The sequence below is a fragment of the Acanthochromis polyacanthus genome, chromosome 6 (assembly GCF_021347895.1).
Source record: "Acanthochromis polyacanthus isolate Apoly-LR-REF ecotype Palm Island chromosome 6, KAUST_Apoly_ChrSc, whole genome shotgun sequence".
Taxonomy (NCBI): Eukaryota; Metazoa; Chordata; class Actinopteri; family Pomacentridae; genus Acanthochromis; species Acanthochromis polyacanthus.
Genome location: NC_067118.1, coordinates 6,682,517 through 6,702,186, shown reverse-complemented (window position 1 = coordinate 6,702,186; position 19,670 = coordinate 6,682,517). Strand labels below are relative to the sequence as shown.

Sequence of the window (19,670 nt, the reverse complement as noted above, 5' to 3'; positions counted from 1 at the left end):
TTGGTTTTTATACCAGTATATTCTCATTTTATTATCAGTTTTATACAGTCTAAAGTGTTAAATAATCTAAATTCAGTCAAACAAAAATGAAGTGTCCTTTCCTCTGTATGGTTTCATTTAATCCATTTGTACTAAGTCACTAGGTGCTTATAAGTAAAATTTAATTGTGACTTTGTCTTGTTTTTAAACTGATATATAGCAATAGTGGTCTAAAAGATCTCTAACTGGAAAGATCCCACTGTAATGCTCGTTTTTTAGCATGATGTCCAGGTATATTTTTAGTTTTATACAGTCTAAAGTGTTACATGATCTAAATTCAAAGATCTGTAAGAGGTGACGGAAGTTACATTCAAATTAAAAAAACTATATTTAAGAACTGAAACCAGTGGCAACAGGAAATTTGCCCCCAAAGAGCAGCATCATTGAAACGTCCTGCCTCCTTCCTGAGATCAAGACTGCTGCTGTTAGAGATATTTTGTGTTTCAGTTTAAGACAGATTTTATGCGTCTTTTATGAATCTTACTTGAGTCATTTTGGGTCATGTTTTTAGTTGATTGTTTTGTCTATTTGTAGCTTTTGTCGTCTCTTTGACTTCGTTTCGTGTGTGATGAGTTGTTTTGTGTGTCTGTGCACCTTTCTGTCGTAGTTTCTGACACTTTCTTTAGTTTTCTGATATGTTTATCAGATGTTGACCTAAGGCTGTGTAGTTTGCAGCTTTATTAAACAATCAGTCCATGAGTTTTATCAATTTATTTCTTGATTTATGTACGATCCTGGTGTTGTTGAGGATGAGTATCATTTTCTGTTTGACCTAAGCAGCCATCATGTGGCACCGTTTTTTAAGAAGGAGAGGTTTTATTTTGTAGATCTGTGTGTTGGTTCTTGTTCTCATCTTGTGTCTTATGAACTCACACTGACCTGTGCCACATTATTCAGGAAACTTCAGTTAATTAGTGAAGACAAAATAACCATTAGGAGGTGATCAGGCTCTACAAATGTAGTGCAGTTCTGTCAGGCAGTCAGACCAACACTGTAGAATTCATGCTGTTTGTATCTTATCATAATTATGTATCCTTTAAACTTATTCCACTAGACCTTTCACATTGCACTGCACTTTTACTGCTGCTTTTGCACTTCTGGTTCAATGCTAAACTGCATCTTGTTGTCTTAATACTTGAACAATCAATTTGTAAAACACTTCAATAATTTATGAATTAAAATTCCTTGAGGACCAGCAATGGTGGATTTTGAAATTAAATTTTAAATTGACGCATTTGAGAGTGAATTTGTTCAAATTTATACTTCGAATTTAGTCATGCAGATTTATGCAGCTTTTTGATTTATTTTGTTTCCACAACACTGGCTAACGTTACCTACAAGTTCTAACAATGTTTGAAAGAAAACATTTTAGTCTGATGTTCAGAGAACATTTTGAGGATATTTATCATTTCTATTAATGTTCCTGTGAGGTTAAAAGTGAACTAAGACAGAATGTTTTAACATTCAGATGATGTTTGGAGGATGTTGTCACATTATGTTCCATGATAACTAAAGAAGAACGTTCTCAAACCAAAATTCAGAAAATGTTCTCCAGATGCTATCAAGGCCTCAGAAGACAGAATGTGTTTTTATAAAACATTCCTGTAATTTAAAATATTAATAAAGGTGGAACATTTTACCTGCAGTGTTCTGAGGATGTTTTGGGGATGTTGCTATCGAGAACGTTCTTGTATAAAATGTTCCCACAATGTTATATGATGACAAAGGATAGACGTTCTCAGTGCAACATTGGGAAAATGTTTTAAGCATCTTTAGTGTCTTTTCCAGCCTTTAAGGAGAACATTCTGGGAAGTAAAAGAAAAGTTCCTGCTGAAAACATCAGTCAAACGTTACATGAAGAGAAGACGTTTTCAAAGCAAGTCAGAAAATGTGTTCAGAAAAGTGGCTTTAGAGAACTTTCAGTATTTATTTTTCCTGCTTTTAAGAAGAACATTCTGGAAAACATTATTAGAACTTTGCAGGACTTTTTTAGAACGTTTAAGAACAGATAAAAATTCATCTAGATAAGCCATAACAGTACAGATCAGTTTTACATGTGTTTTTGTGTTCCTTGAGAGTCAGGGGTCATGTGACCGATACGGGGCGTGGTCTAAACGTCAACACTGATTGACGTGTTTCTCACGACCAGGAAGCCAGCAGTGACGTCACTTTCCAGAAGTCCCCTTCAGGTTCCAGCGACGGAGGCACGGAAAACAGAGCAGAGCGCCGCCGTCCGAGATTACCGACTGTTTGGAGCCGTTACCACCGCCGAAACGTTACAGGTGAGGACCGTCTTCACCGGAGCCTTATGCCGAACCCTTCCTAACGGCCACTCTGATCACACCGGGCTCGGTTCGCCCAGCCAAGCTAACGTCGCTGCGGTTAGCTAGCTCCGTGCTTCCCCGCTGTTTATGTCGGAACAAAGACGGTCTGCTCGGCGGCTCCGTTAGCTCCGTCCTCCCCCTGTAAACCTCCCAGCCTTGTTAGATTTTTAATTATTTACACCTAAATAACGTCTCTGTCTTCTTTAAAAACTAGCTAATTGTAACGACCGCGCGGTAATGTTAGCTAACGGAGGTTTAATCTCATAATCGAGACTCAACGTGAAGCTAAAGCTAAACACAGACGTTCCTGTTAATTACATTGTTAAATATACTGGATATTAAGAATCATAATTAAGTTGTATTATTCTCTGCGGCTCATGTGTTGTTATAGCGTTAATACGGAAGCTGACGTTTTTTGTTTATGTATAGGTTAACGGTGTGTGTGTAACGTCTGAACCCTGTTTAATGTAATGTTATTTAACCGGAGCAGTGATCAGGGTGTGGGTCTGCTCCCAGTACTCCCTCCTTCCCTCTCCGGGTGTTTCCCAGCCGTGTCAGTGGACCGGAATGAGCTGCCAACAAGAGCACATTCTTGGATCGAACCGATTCGTTCAGGCTCACTGAAGTTAGTTTCTCTTTTTCCTCCAAAGCTTTTCTTCTGAGAGCTGCATGCAGAAAGTAACGGAGTACTCAACTAGAGTTTGGAGTGTTTCCATTTAACGAGACTTTACAGCTCTATTTCCCTTCTTACTCCACTGTAACAGCTGTAGTTGTTATCCTGTGGATTTTTTCTTTATATTCAGTGCGAATTTCAGGAGTCTGGAAGTTTTTAGGAGTATTATTTTCTCTCTAATCTTCCCACAGTTTCATTTAACAGACAAAGAGGTAAAAATGTACTTAAGATTCTACCAGAAAGAGTTAGTTATTAAACACCATGCTGAAGTAGTTTAATTGTTTGTATAATAGTAAAAAGTGCAAAATTCTGTAGCTAAAGATACAGCTGTTAACATGGATTATATTATAGTTGTATTTTATATACAATTTATATGATTTTTGATCATTTTGCAAACAGTTAAACTAGTTAGGCTTGATGTTTACCAACCGTGGGACTGAGTCTCCTCTCAAATATTTGCTTTACTGGTAGAATATTATGTACATTTTGACCTCTTTGGGTTTTAAATGAAACCATGTGGGAAGCTTAAGTAAGTAATATTGCACAAAGTTTATGTAAATATTAGTAGCTTGACTGGTTAAGAGTTGGAAAATCATTTGTCTTGAGGAGTTCTACTTATTGGATTAATGTCTAGTTTTGACCCTGAAGGTTTTCAAATGTCTGAGAGATGTGAGGAGTCTATTTTTCTCTGTAAACTTCCCACATGGGTTTGTTTAAAACCCAAAAAGGTAAAAATATACTCGATATTCTACCAGAAAATCAAAAATTTGAGATGAAGCCCAGTCCCAAGGTTAGTAGACACCACACTGAAGTAGTTTAATTGTTTGTAAAATGGTCAAAAATCAGATATATTGTGTATAAAATAGTAAAGAATTGCAAAATTCCACTTAAACATTGATGCATGTTTAAGTGGAATTAACAGTTTTATTAAGAGTTTAAAAACCATGTGTCTCGTGCAGTTTTACTTTAAATCAGTCTCTATGTCATGTCTTCCATGAAAACTCACACTTTTATTCATGTGCTAACATAACTGCACAAGGGTTTTCTAATCATCAATTATCCTTTCAACACCATTATCTAACACAATGTAGCATTAGAACACAGGAGTGATGGTTGCTGGAAATGTTCCTCTGTACCCCTATGGAGATGTTCCATTAAAAATCAATTATGCATTATTTTTAGATGCATTTTGATGTAACGCAGTTGAAAAAATTAACAAAAATGACTGAAATTGAGAAAAGTGCATCTAATTTCCTGCAAAAAATGTGGTTTATGACTTTTTAAAAAACTAATAATTCTGCAGAATGAGTGAAAACACACTTTTTGAGCAAGTTCTGACATAAACATTTAACTTTAACATTTTAAATCAGCTGTTTCTTTTGTTTTCGTTGTCTCTAGAGACCATGAAACATGGCCAGCAGCAGCTGACACAACAGAATATTCACAACTTTTCTCAAAATTTCTCTCATAAATGGTGAAAGTAAATTTTTTTCTTCTTCTGTAAGGTTTATGGTCTTGTTTCCAGCTTCTTCATCACCACTTTTTACCGCTATTTGTAAATGATGACACAATGTACTCTACTTTATTTGGGCCGAAACAGCTAATTCAAACAGGTGCAATTTGCTTTTTCAGAAATTTGCTTTGAGTTTGCTTGACAATCCTGAAATCACAGCTACTATGTCATGAATTCCTGCTTTGAATTACAGTAATGGATGATAGTTTCATGGGTATTTGAAGTGACAAAATGTGTTTGGCAAGGTAAAGGACGCTGATTTATGGATGACAACTTCAAATTATCGAATGCCATTTCCGTCTAGAATAGTCATTTACCGCATTAGCAATATCTAGACTGGATTTATCATTCATTTAATACTATCTTCATTAAAATAAACACTTTTCTTTCAAAAATAAGGACATTTCTAAGTGACTCCAAACTTTTAAACGGTCGTGTACATTTAGCTGATGTGATGAAGATATTTTTAACACTAGACTTTTACCAGTAATGGTGTATTTTTACATTTTGTACTGATACCTTTCCTTGCACAAAAGCTTCTTCTTCTTCTAGGTTTTCCTTTAACGTTTCAGACAACACCAGTCGTCCCCTTCGGTTGAACTGCAGCTGCAGAAATGACTCAAGGATTAGGTTATGTCATCTGGCCAAACACTCATTTTTTCCAGGCTTATTCACTTACCTCTGGCCTGTTAGTCCACACGAGGGAGGGATATGAAGCGAGCAAACAAACGCAGCTGAAAAGTAAACGGTGGAAGGTATTAGAATGACCCTCTGTCCTCCGACACAATGATGCGCTTGTCAGTGAGGACCGCCGATAATAGAATGGAGTGGTGGCTGTAGTGGCTGGCAGAGTGAGACGTCGCACTGATGCCATTGTGGTCGAGTGGTTTACTTATTTTAGAGTCAATGCCGTTTTACGTACTGGTGTCAAAATGAAACTCTGACTTCATATCGGACCAACGTGTTATATCAGGTTTCCTACATCACTGTATTTAGTGTTTATCTGTCTGTTTTGGGATTTCCCTAGCCTGGAGTTTGGTCACAGTTGTTCTTTATGCTGACATTTTGTTTTCCTGTTTCTTATTGCGGAATAGATGTCTTGTGACTGTGACCCTGATGTCACAGTGTTGTGAAAGAAATCATATAAAGCATCATAAATGAGCTGTAAAGAATCGATTACACTCAGTTTGCTCTTTAAGATTTTTTTGTTGTAGCTCAGATCTGATTTTCTGACGATTCTCCCTTAATTTATGACTTTAACAGAATCATTTTAGCTTCAGTGGTGGATTTTTTTTAACCTAATTTCAGCTATACAGATGTTTTTTTTTCTAGATATTAACAGTATATAGCCCCATCAGACTAAAGAGAGTCAAAACTATTATTTACTTAAACAAATCTCAGTGCTTTTTGATGACAAAGTGTTTGTGTTTTTACTTCCTAAAAATGCTCTTTAACCCTTAGATGCATAATTGGGTCAAAAGTAACTCGGTGAGGTCATTTTCCTGCAAAATGTTTGTAATGAAAAGTTTTTATCTTTTCATATTCCAGCTCTTCCTCAAAAATATGCATTTGATCTCATTCCATTTAGATTTTTATGTTACCTTTTACACTTTTAAAATAATTCTAGTGTTTGTGTTACTACCCCAAGCTCTTTGTCAATGATAATATCATACAAGAGGAGACTGAGTGATGTAGAGCAGCAACAGCTGGAGGAAAAGAGTGGAAAAACGTCAACAGAATGGATGTTGACATTCCTCTGTTGCTGCTCTGTGTAATATTGTTCTTTTACAATCATCAAAATGTCAAATTCTGTTATAAAGTGAAAAATAAACATATTTCAAACATGAAATCAGTCCTATGTGGACAAAAATATAATACAAACGATACTACAAATGATTTTTCTTAACCAAAATGACAACAATGACCTAAAAACACATTAATTTTTATACAGGTCATAGTTGACCCACTTATAGAAGAGTGTAGGGTCCAGTCACTGGAGCATCTAAGGGTTAAAATGCTGTAAATCCATGAAACTGGTGTTTAAAGTAGGTAACCTGCAAAAGCAGTGTACAGTAGAATGAAACTAGAACAGACCGTTTACACAGAAATGAGGTTTATGCTTTAAGGTGTTCAGAGTTCATCATCGCAGCTTGATTCCGTTTGTAAAACTGGTTTCCTGCTTCTTGTTTGTCGCCATTGGTGCCGAATATTTACAGAGAGTCAAAGGTCGGTTGGTTTATGGTCTGGAGTGGTGTCTAGGTAGTATTTTAGAATTCTGAGCTACGAATCAGACAAAAGAAGACGTTTAAAGGCTTCAACATGAACTCTCTGAAGCAGAGTCAGACAGTTTGAACTGAAAAAATAACTGGATTTGTTGGTAGTGAAAAGAGAAACGGCCCTTTTTGTAGATGTTTATGGTTTATTTGACAGTTAACAGAGTCACCAGCTGAAATCAGACTGATACTGGTGTTTACATTAGGGCTGCAACTAACGACGCGTCGACTAATCGTCTGAGCACAATACGTCATCAAAAGCGGAAGTGAGTGTGCAATGCAACAGAAATCACCGTCCGACCGGAGCGCGGAACGATGCAGCACCGATGTCCGTCCGTGTTCCGCGCTCCAGTCGGGCGGTGATTTCTGTTGCATTGCACACTCACTTCCGCTTTTGATGACGTATCGTACTCAGATGATTAGTGGACGCATCGTTAGTTTACGTTGCAGCGACCAGGAGTGTCAAACATGCGGCCTGCAGGCAAAAATCGGCCCTCAAGAGGGTCCAATCCGGCCCACAGGACGATTTTGTAAAATGTAGAAATTACAGAGAAGACATTAACAGCAGATTGTAAATTAGTAAAACTATAAATTTAAAATAATTTCTACACCATGACAAGTTGTTTTGATCATAAGGTAAAATACTAGATTGTTCTTTTGCCATTTTGTGTCTCATTTTTGTGATATTTTGTCTTGTGTTGTTTTTTTGTCTGACTTTAATTGTTTGTCTCATATTTTTGGTCATTTTGTTTCTCGTTTTTGTCGTTTTGTGTTTCCTTTTTGTCTTGCTTGTGTTTTTGTCTCATTTTCCTCATTTTGTGTTTTGCTTTATTCATTTTTTGGGGTTTAATTTTTGCCATATTGTTTCATGCTTTTGACATTTTTCTGTCTTGTTTGTCCATTTTTGTAACTTTTTTCTCAAATTTCTTGTTTCCTGTCGTTTAATTTTTTGTAATATTTTGTTGTCTTTTAAAAAAAAAATAAAACGCTACATCTTTCAGTTCCAGATAGCTGTGATTAAATGCTGTGTTCCTTTGTAGACTCTCTGTGATCTGGAAGTTTTAATGTGGAAATGATAAACTGAGGCTGAATGTTGTTGAAATTGAACTTATTTTTCTGGAGAAATTTCAGGTTGTTCATGATGTTTTGTAAAAAGATAATTCCTTAAATGTATTTTTTTGCTGTAAAACAAAGGAAACATTTGGACTTGTTGTTATTTATCGTTTTTTATGTTATGATTTTACTAATCCAACCCACTTGAGATCAAACTGGGTTGAATGTGGTCTCTGCACACAGACCTTAGGCAAGTAGCGTTTTAATCTTGTAAATGGGTGTAGCAGGTTTACTGAGACGCCTCTGTTGTCGTTCCAAATCCCTGAAGACACCAGGGAGGGATTTGACGTTGATCAAAGCGAGTAAACTTGTTGAATTTACAGTACCAGACTTGTGATTTGTGTTTCTCACCTGTCTGAATGCTTCTGCATGTCTCAGCCTGTTCTTGCTGTTTGTTCTGTTTGCATAATCCCAATCAGCTGACTGACTGCTGTAACTCACTTCCTGTTCCCGTTTCCAGCTGCTGTTTCTTCATATTCGGTGGCACGAGGCAGTTCTGGTCGTGTTGTAATGGTTTATAACACAGCAGAAGCCCGATAACTTTTAGATGGAGCTTTTGTTCGCATGTTCTTTCCCTCCACCCATGTTTGCTCGTGATTGCTGTTGTGTAATAGCCCTGCGTCACACTAGTCACCTGTAATTACATACCTGTGTGTTATTTTTGGTGTAATGTCAGTGCTGGAACTTTAACCGAAAGCTTTGTCATGGCTGGAAGTGAGAGCAGGTGAAGAGAAATTGTCACTGCTTCCTGTTCTACTTCTGTGTAATCTCCTGTACTTTGACTTCAATTTCCATGATGCGTCATTTTCTGTAATACTACTTTGTGAAATAATGTTGCCCTATATCAGTTAAAGTTGCTGCATAATAGTTAAAGTTGCTCTATATTAGTTGAAGTCACTGTATGTTGGTTAAATTTGCTCAGAAGGGATTACAGTTGTTCTATATTTGTTAAAGTTGCTGTATATTAGTTGAAGTTGCTCAAAAATTAGTTAAACTTGCTCTATATTATAGTTAAGGTAGTGTCTGTATTATTAAAAGTTGCTCTGCATTACTTAAAGTTGTTCTGTGTCAATTAAAGTTGCTCTATATTAGTTAAAGTTGCTCTATATTAGTTAAAGTTGCTCTATATTAGTTGGAGTTGGTCTATATTAGTTAGAGTTGCTCTAAATAAGTTAAAGTTGCTCTATATTAGTTAGAGTTGCTCTGTATTGGTTAAAGTTGCTCTATATTACTTAGAGTTGCTCTATATTACTTAAAGTTGCTCTATATTAGTTAGAGTTGCTCTATATTGGTTGAAGTTGCTCTAAATAAGTTAAAGTTGCTCTATATTAGTTAGAGTTGCTCTATATTTGTTCAATTTTCTCTAAATAAGTTAAAGTTGCTCTATATTAGTTAGAGTTGCTCTAAATAAGTTGAAGTTGCTCTATATTACTTAAAGTTGCTTTATATTAGTTAGAGTTGCTCTATATTGGTTGAAGTTGCTCTATATTAGTTGAAGTTGCTCTATATTAAAGTTGCTCTATATTGGTTGAAGTTGCTCTATATTAAAGTTGCTCTATATTAGTTGAAGTTGCTCTATATTAGTTGAAGTTGCTCTATATTGGTTGAAGTTGCTCTATATTGGTTGAAGTTGCTCTATATTACTTAAAGTTGCTCTAAATGAGTTCAAGTTGACCTCCAGTACCATTTTTTTAACTTTTGAACAATAGTGTACGTACACAGAACAAGATTAAATAGAAAGATGCCAGCATGAACTCATAATACAGATCGCAATCAGAAAAAGTGCCTCCATCATTTTAGAGTACCGTCAACCAAAACACTCTTAGAACTGTATTTATGTTGATGTATTTGTTCTGCGTTGGCAAAAACTCCACCATAAGAGCTGTACCTGAAATATTTTGGGACCGAACTCTTGTTTTCCATCAGCTATAGCATGCTAGCAGCCTTTAAAGCTGCACGGACACTAAGCTGTTTCATTAAACATGTATGATGTGTTAACTCACACTACACGCTTCATATAATGTACAGGTCCTCTGTTTGTACTGTATGGCTCAATTAGCCATTAAAGCTTCTTTCAAAATACACAAATAGGAAAAAAAGAGAGAAATGCAGCGTCATTTATGTGCAGTTTTTATAACTAAAGCTGCACTGCTGGCTGTAATACTTTATGAATATGGTACATGTTTTTTAAATTAGCTTTTTATTTAGTTTATTGTATACGTGACAATAAAGATCTCAGACTCTTTTCTAATTAACAATATTAAGCATTTAAGCACCTTATCTGTTGCAGTGATTAGACAATTCAAATACTTTCATTATTTAAGATTCAATGGGAAATAAATGGTACCAAACGGTGAATTTTATCTATAGTTACAACCCTGTTACAAGTGACTCATGGATTTTTTTCTTCCGTTTATAGTTTCTTCTACAAGAAGATCCGAAAGTTGTGGGACAAAAGTTGATTATAGGGTTCAGAATGACTCATTTCTAAAGTCTAAAAGCTAAACTACTGTCACTTAAAATCATTAGAAGCAGTAATTCTAACATTTGAGGAGCTGAAACATGAGGATGTTTGGTATTTTTGGTCTTCTTCTTACTCATGTTGCCTGATTTAGAAGTTCTGCTGAATGCATTCTCATATTTTTTGCCTCTTTTTGGCTCTTACAATGTTTGATTTTCCTCTTCTGTCCCTCATTTATGTAATCTGTGTGTCCTTACGTGCACTACAATCCCTACCACATCACTGAGAGTCAAGGTTATTATAAAATGCAGCTTAATGGAGTTTAAAGGTAGCGGATGAGACGAGGATTTCCGGTCCGGAGCCTGGCAAGGTGGGGTTGTTGTCTCGTACGGCTTCGTCATCCTCCTTCACTCACTGCTGTTTGTGTTTTCTCCTCAGCATGTCCCTGTATCCATCCCTCGAGGACCTTAAGGTCGACAAGGTCATCAAGGTAAGACGAGTGAATCTATTTCAGACATTTATCTGGAGATAATTAGCCCACTAGCGCTCTATGCTGATAAGTTTGGCTCGATAGCAGAAAGAGCTGCTGTGTGTGATGTAGAAAAGACGTTTAAAACCGAGGCTGCGTTCCAATATCTGTACTTCTATACTATAAAGTACAACAGAAAAAAGATGTACTGTGTCCCGAGATATAGTGTGTTAAATGTAGTTTGACAGAAGTACCAGAATGTGCTGCTACATCTAGTGGACATGGACGTATTTTAGTCAGCATGAGTTTCTGCCCATTCTGACCCACAATCCTCTGTCCACATACATTTGGATGTCATGCACGAGTTTACCATCTTTGATCAAAGTTTAATGCATATTATTAGGATGTAGTAGTATGGAAGAAGGAGTCAGAAGTGTTTATTATAAGATGCTAGCTAGTAGCTTCTTTGGAAATCATTGAATTAAAGACAAGATATTTTGGTCTCAGGCTGCTTTAATTCAGACCAGTCTTTGTTTAACCCTCCTGTTGTCTTCATTTATGGGCAACAAAAAATATTGTTTCCTTTTCTGAAAAAAAATTTAAAAAAGCAAAAAAATTCCCCAAATTTCTGAAAATTTGTACAACCTTCAGAAAGAAAATTCCAATAATTCCTTAAAAGTTTCCCCAAAATATTTTTAAAAAATCCCCCCAATGTTGGCAAGAAAAGCCTTGTAAATATTTTCAAAAAATTAGTAAAAACATTCCAAAAAATCCTAAAAATATCTAAAGTGATTCCATACATATCAGTAAAATTTCTAATATTTTCTTTAAGAACATTCACAGAAAAATCAACCAAAATCCAGCGAAATTCACTGGATTTTGGTTGATTTTTATGTGAATGTTCTTAAAGAAACATTTTTAACATTTCTTTTTTCCACCGAAAAATGGTCAAAGATTTCCCAAACATGTTTAAAATGTGGACATCAGAAGTTTCACTGTGAAAATATATTTTTTCCCACATTTTCAAACTTTAAAACGGGTCAATTTTACCGACAGGACGACACAAGGGTCAAACTGTCCTGTGTCCACTTCTCTAATTAAAGTCAACACGAAAATTACTTTGGTCATGTCAGCGTCATGTTCTCATGCTATTTGAAGACATAGTTGGTTACTGTTTCTTATAAGGGAGGAATTATCCTGCAGTAATTTAATCTGATTACCAATAGAAGACGATTCATTCACCCGGCCTTCATTATTTCTCCTCTTTGCATTTGTTTTTGTGCTGATGACTTTGCCTCTAATTCACTATTCACACATCCATCATTCATTCAAGCTTCCAGCTGACTGGTGTGTCTGATTACTTTCTAGGCTCAGGCCCAGTTCGCCCAGACTGCTGCCCCGATGCCAGCCATCGCTGAGGGAACCTACCAGCCTCAGCCTGCTGCTGCCATGATGCCATCATCCAGTGAGTATTTTATCATTACCTCCGCCAAGGAGGTTATGTGACACCCGGCGTGTGTGTGTGTGTGTGTGTGTGTGTGTGTGTGTGTGTGTGTGTGTGTGTGTGTGTGTGTGTGTGTGTGTGTGTGTGTGTGTGTGTGTGTGTGTGTGTGTGTGTGTGTGTGTGTGTGTGTGTGTGTGTGTGTGTGTGTGTGTGTTAGCAAGATAACTCAAAAACACCTGGGCAGATTCACATGAAATTTGGAGGGAATGTAGACTATGGTAAGAGGAAGAGCTGATTTAATTTTGGTGGCAATCCAGAAAGGATCCTGGATTCTGGTTCACTTTGAATTTTTTAGTATGTGGTCCAAAATATGAAAAAAACATCATAGGTTAGTATGTCGTCCAACAAATTGGAGCAAGGTGTCCAGATAGCTCAACTGGTTAACAAGGTGATTCGTAAACAGAACTGTGTCAGAGACGCAGGTTTGATTCCAGCTCATGATCCTTTACTGCATGGGTTTCCTGTTTTCCTCTCTATCCTTGGCGGAGGTCTGCGCTCTGAGTGCTTTTCTAGTTTCGACTGCAAACAGCTTCACCTGTGCCTTCATTTCTTTCTCCTTTGGTCTAGACGTGCATTTCCTTCTATTCTTTCTGTCTGACCTTGAATGAACATGCCAGTTTAGGGTTGGGGTTAGTCTGAATGAGCACCCTGGTTACTTTTAATTTAAAAAATAGTGATCTTAACAGGTTGAACCTTGTAGAGTTTTCATGTCCAAATGTTTGGACACATCAGGCAATATATTTTTCCCAAAATGACTCAAGGTTTGGAGAGCAAAAGACACAAAACCTCCTTTTCATTCACTTTATTCTACAGTTATACATCCACAACAAACTGAAATGTCCATAAAAATAAAATTGAACTGCGCCGAATAAAGAGACTGGAACCGATTAATGAGACTCGCCAATAATAATGAATGAAATTCTAACAGGAAGTGAAGTTTTGTTGCCTCCAGCTGCTTTTTCCAGGAGTTTTTCCTCAGAGTTCATTAAACTAATTAACAATAGGAAGAGTGTTCAGTGTATTTACGCTAGTCACACAACAGCAGTAACTTTATTATTTACTTAAAGTCGTAAATTATCTACAACATGGAAATAAAATTGGCCAAAATCTAACTGCACATCACTCAGTCACAGTTTATAATCTGCAGTTAAAGCATTTATTACAGGCTGAGCTCCATCACAGCATGTTTTTATTTCACTGCTGATATTTAATACATTTTTATCACCCATGGACAGAGCTTTCATTGTTTAGGAAGTCATAAATACTCCAGGCTGTTGGTTATTTAGACAGTTTAATGAAGCTGCTAGTAGTTTAGATTTAATCTTAGCGTGTTATCTTGAATTATGTGACTTGATGTACTGTCTAATCTCACACGTTCTGTTTGTCACCGTTTGTCTGAATGAAGCCTTGAGGAACATTAATGTAGTAATGACCGACATGTAATTGACAGAATGCCGTCACTTTAATAGTATAATGAAGGCAGCAATGTTGCGTATCCCGCCTCTGAAAGGGGCTCTTCTCTTGTTTCTTATGCTGGATATTTGTTGGTATGTCTCTGTGGGGGGTCTGAGCCTTTAGGAAATAAAAGTTCACTTGTATAGGGGGTGGATAAAAGGACTGGGATGGGAGGAGTTCTGGGGTATTTGGAGAATAACCGGAGTAAATGGGCCCCCCGAACCTGCTACGATTCCCCACTTTGTTGGTCACTCTCTGTTTCATTCTTCAGCTTTTCTATTTTTATGTTTCCCTGCATTTTTTTGTGAAAGTAGGACCTGAACTCTGCAGTTAGCCACACAGAAGAAAGGCAACTGAAGTGAAGCGTTCAAAAAGACAGAATAAAAGTGGGTGAAAGATGTGCAGGAGGCCTTTCAGAGATTAGAAAACGCAGCGTTTCTGCTTATCTTCACTCACTTCTCCCCCTCATCCCGTTCTCCCACTCATTCAGCTCTCCTCTGTTTGGTTGCAAAGTCCTGTGGGCTTTTGGTCTTTTGTTTTTACCTCGGCACAGCTAGCTCTGAATCGCCATGGAGACCGGCCCTTGTGCTGGGACAGGCCGCGATCGGGGGGAAGCCGAAGAGGAAGAGGAGGAGGAGTTGAAAAGGAGGAGGAAGAGACCCCGGAGTGTAGGAGGGAGCTGAAGGGGGAGAAAAGAACCAGAGATGAAGGCTCTGATTGACATCCACATAGAAACACAGCTTGGCTAAATATGCTAGCTCTGACCCAACAACAAGACACCGCTACTTACTTACGTATAATGTTTTAATACAGGTGCATCTCAAATAATTGGAATATCCCAGAAAACAATTTGGATCACATTTTGCCTTCAGATCTGGTGTTGGAAATATTTCTTTTGAGATTTTGATCCATGTTGGCATAAGAGCATCACTGAAGATTTCTCTTATACTTCCATGATGTGAATCTGCCGTTCTGCCACACCCCGGAGGTCATCTATTGGATTGAAATTTTGTGACTGTGGAGGCTGTTGGAGCACAATGAAGAAGAAATATCCATCCATCCATCCATCCATCCATCCATCCATCCATCCATCCATCCATCCATCCATCCATCCATCCATCCATCCATCCATCCATCTTCTTTCGCTTAACCGAAGCCAGGTCATGAAGGCAGCAAACGAAGCAGCTCGTTCCAGACTTCCCTCCTCCCAGTAACGCTATCCGTGGTGTTCCCTGGCCAGACGAGATATAGGATCCCTCCAGCAGGTTCTGGGTCTGCCCCGGGGTCTCCTCCCAGATGGAAGTGTTCGGAAAACCTTCAAAGGAAGTCTCCCCGGAGGCATCTGAATCAGATGTCCAAACCACCTCAACTGGCTTCTTTAGACGTGAAGGAGCAGTGGCTCTACTCCGAGCTCCCTCTGGATGTCTGAGCTTCTCACCCTATCTTTGAGGCTAAACTCAGCCACCCTACAGATGAAGCTCATTTCAGCCGCTTGTACCCAAAATCTTGTTCTTTTGGTCACTACCCAGAGCTTGTGACCATAGGTGAGGGTTGGAACGTAGATGGATGGTACGTTTAGAGCCTCTTCACCATGACAGTTCAGTACAACACCCACATTACTGCTGACGCTGCACCAATCCACCTGTCCATCTCACGCTCTATTTTCTCATCACTCGTGAACAAGATGCCAAGATACTTGAACTCCTTCACTTGGAGAAGCAACTTCCCCCAACCCGGAGGGAGCAATCCACTGGTTGCTTGGACTTGGAGGTACTGATCCACATCCCTGCCACAAACCGCTCCAGCACTGCTGAAGATCACGGTCTGATGTTTAAGATGACTTTGTGACATGGTGTGTTAACCTGCTGCATGTAGCCAACAAGTTGCTATACAGCTCACATCTATGCCTGTCAACCATCATTAAGCAACGTAGACTAGCCCTGGATGGACATGTGGTGAGACACAACAAAGCAGCTGGTCGTTGTTATGGAAACCTGATACTATCAGAGCGACACAACATTAAGGGAGGTTCTAGAAGAAGACACTGGTCTGGAAGGCAAAGAACATTGGACTGCAATGCTGGACAGATGGAGCTGGAGGAAGAACTTTATTCATGTCACCGATTCCGCTGGATGCAATTGAATTGTTGCAGCCATAACTGGTCATCAAGGGATAGATGTGGTTGGCAACAATACTCAGGTAGGCTGTGAAGTTTAAACGATGCTCAGTTGATAGCACGACGCTTAAAGTGTGGCAAGAAAATATCTTCAACACCATTACACCACCACCAGGCAGAATGGATCCATGCTGTCATGTTCTTAAGGCCAAATTCTAACTCGTCCATGTGACTGTCGCTGCAGAAATTAAGACTCATCAGACAATTTTTTTCCAATGTGCTGTTGTCCGGTTTTGTTATCCTCAGTTTGCTGCTATTAGCTGACAGAAGTGATGCTTGATTGGGTCTTCTGCTGCTGTAGGCCATCAGCTTCAACGTTTGATGTGTTGTGCGTTCAGAGATGATAATTTCAGATACTAGATTTCTGATTTTTAGAAACTGTAAGCCAAAATCCACAAAAGTAAAAACAGCAAAAGGCTTGGAATATTTCAATTTGCATATAATAAGTTTAGAGTATATGAAAGTTTATTGAATTAGATTAAAAACTTTCTTGCAATATTAGAATTATTTAAGATGCACCTTTGGGTCACTCTTGCATGAAAAACAACCATAATAAAGGAAATCTGTGTCGGTTAGAGCTGTTAAAGCAGAACCATGATCAGTCAGTGTGAGTTCTCAGGAGACAACAGAGATCCTTTGAGGTCCTCGCTAACCGGCAAGTTTAAAAATGTGAATTTGAATTCAAGGACTTCCCCTCATCTGCTTTAGCTCAAGACGGACTCGGGTCAGGCGAGGGGTAAAATGCAAGAACAGCAGAGCAGCAGTGAATAAAAGAATCCAGATCTTTCCCGAGCCAGTAGGAGTCGTGTTGTTTTTTTCTATCTGCCTATGTGGGTAGATATGAAACAGGCATGTGTGGGAGAGGTGAATGAACGAGATAAAACAGGAGAGCAGGGAAAGATAAAAGAGGAAACCAGGGAGGACAGGCCAGCTGCTATGACGAGGCATTCTCAGTCCTCTGAAGTAATGGAACGCAGTGCATCTGATTAGGTCCTGGTGTAGGAGCGCATGGTACATCTACATTATTCCATCATTTTGTAGTTTGTCTGTTTGACCAATAACTTGTGGGTTCTTATCTCTGATCTGTGTTCTGTTGGTGTCCGGTGGGTGATTTTTCTTAAATGCGAGGGTGGACTGTGTATGTTTTTCAATAATGTTGACGTAAGACTCGACTCCACCCTGTTACAATCACTCCACATTGTTGTTGAAGCAACGGAAAATCAGAGTAATATATTAATAGAAATATGGACAGAGTCACCGAGCTACTTCCTGGTTCTGTCCTGTCAAACTCCTGGGTGTGTTTACCTTTTTTTTTTTTTTTTTTTTTTTTTCTTACTGACTTTTACTTATTAATAAAAAGAGAATTATCTGTTTGAACTATATCTTCAGGGTTACCTTTAGGTTATCTGTGCTGAAGCTTTTCCCTGTTGGCTTTTCTCTCTGTTTACACCAATTAATAATGAACATTTTTCTGTTTTTATGCACTATTTTTATCATGTCTCATTGGTTCTCTGTAGCTGTTGCTAAAATATTGAACAGATTTATCCTGAATCTGCTTTATTTAGGTTGAAAAATCGATCCATCTGCTAATTGTTTCAGCTCCAGAAATGTTAAATGATCACCAAACTTATATTTGAGTCTGGACTGGTCATATTTCTATCCTCATGTACTTTCCAAACACATAAAAACACTATAAATGGGCAGTGTATTCTGAATAAGCTGACAGATATTTCCATAAGCCACTTCGTAGCCCTTGACTGACTTAGCTTATGCATATTTTCCTACCTTACATGTTATTTCTTTTACCTTTGCCAGGATAAGGTGACGTAAACAGGCTGCCATCGTCACTAGTTTGTGTGTATATTTAGACATCTGTTATATTAGGCTTAAAGAAGAGGAATATAAACACAAACATAGTAATTTTTAGTAGAATATCTGTCATAACAAGTAGCTGTCTGCTGATGCCAGGAAGGTTTTACTGCGCTGTAACACAGACCGCTGCTAATGTGCCTGAAGCTTTACCTCGCTGTAATGGACGCCATGAATAAAATATCAAGGGGCGGAAACAATGAGGTCGACTGAAAAGACCACAGAGGTGTGGCTAAAATAATATTTGTAGACCGGTGAGTGAAGGATGGAAGCTGCATGGCTTTTTTTCAGTGTTTTAATTTAGGGGATGATGCTAATAATGAACCTGGATGGTCGTAGCAGGTAGAAGAGGAGCTCCTGACCTACATTACCCCACTTTAGGGTTAGGGTTAGTGAAGTGCAGTACCCCTACCTCAGTTGTAATAATCTGCTCTTCTAGTACACTATGTATGCTATCGTTCAAAAGTCTGGGGTCATCCAGACAATTTCATGTTTTCCATGAAAACCCACACTTTTATCCATGTGCTAACTTAACTGTACAAGGGTCTTCTAATCATCAGTTAGCCTTTCAACACCACTAGCTAACACAATGTAGCATTAGAACACAGGAGTGATGGTTGATGGAAATGTTCCTCTGTACCCCTATGGAGATATTCCATTAAAAATCAGCTGTTTCCAGCTAGAATAGTCATTTACCACATTAACAATGTCTAGACTGGATTTATCATTCATTTAATGCTATCTTCATAAAAAAATACTTTTCTTTCAAAAATGAGGACATTTCTAAGTGACTCCGAACTTTCAAATGGTAGTGTACGATGCAATCTACAGTTTAATCGTTTGTTTGTAAAGTCTTTGTGTTCTTTTGTCTTCTGTTGTTTGCTGGTAAGACCTGCTAAACTGCTACGCTAACTGCTAGCAGCTAAGTTAGGAGACAGCCACGAATTGCTCTGAAACCATAACTAATGATACTGAAGATATGGACCTTAGTGGGCAATAATAGTGATAGAACTGGGAAAAGATCAACAAAACGGGAAAGACATAACTTTTAACAATCTCACAGTAAACAGAGGAGAGTGATGTAGTGTCACATGATGCTCTGATGCCATCATTTCTACTGTAAAGATTCAGTTACAGTAACCCCTAGTGATGTAAACTAGTTATGAATGACAGGCTCCTTGTAATCATATGCTGTTAATATACATTTAGTGCATATCTGTTATAAATATCAGCCTTTCTTGATTTCAAACGCTTGGTATCGATGTCAGCCCTGAAAAAAAATGTGACTCCATGTTGACAAAACAAAAGCAGGTTTTGTTAGTTTGATAACAATAAGAGAAGCATTCAGAGGCTTTATACTGACTCTCACAATGAGCTGTGGTCTATCAATGGTCCTGTTGATGCTTTATTTATTCATTCTGTAACCTGAAGGTAAACTCTCCTTTCCTCTCCCACCAGCCACCTGTCTTTCATTCTCCATCTTCTCCCACCTGCTCGGCCTGCCTCCATCTTCTCACCTTTCTGTAATTCTTTTTTTTTTTTTTTTTTTTAACACTTTCATGTTCTGGTTTTCTCAGGCTTGTACCCGAATCTGGAGGAGCTGGGAGACTACATGGGACTGGCCCTGAACAGCGACGAAGTCCAGAAGAACCTGGCCCTGGTGCCGGTGGCCGACAGTGTAAGATGTGGATGAAATATTAATGTCTTAAAGCAGGAGGGACAAACTCATTTTAGTTCAGGGGCCACATGCAGCCCAGTTTGACCTCAAGTGACCAGTAAAAGCACAGCATAATAAGCTATA

General features: G+C 38.3%; 1 protein-coding gene across 2 annotated transcripts in view; it reads left to right on the top strand.

The window, feature by feature from the left end:
* Positions 1 to 2,177: 2,177 nt before the first annotated feature.
* The window catches only part of sdcbp2 (syndecan binding protein (syntenin) 2), a 29,452-nt gene continuing 11,959 nt past the window's right edge, over positions 2,178 to 19,670 (top strand). For both annotated transcript variants that reach the window (XM_051948979.1, XM_022208083.2), the window contains exons 1-4: positions 2,178 to 2,321; positions 10,835 to 10,886; positions 12,234 to 12,330; positions 19,447 to 19,547. In XM_051948979.1, the coding sequence (XP_051804939.1) occupies positions 10,836 to 10,886; positions 12,234 to 12,330; positions 19,447 to 19,547 (249 nt within the window). In that variant the 5' untranslated portion in view covers positions 2,178 to 2,321; position 10,835. The remainder of the gene's footprint in view (positions 2,322 to 10,834; positions 10,887 to 12,233; positions 12,331 to 19,446; positions 19,548 to 19,670) is intronic.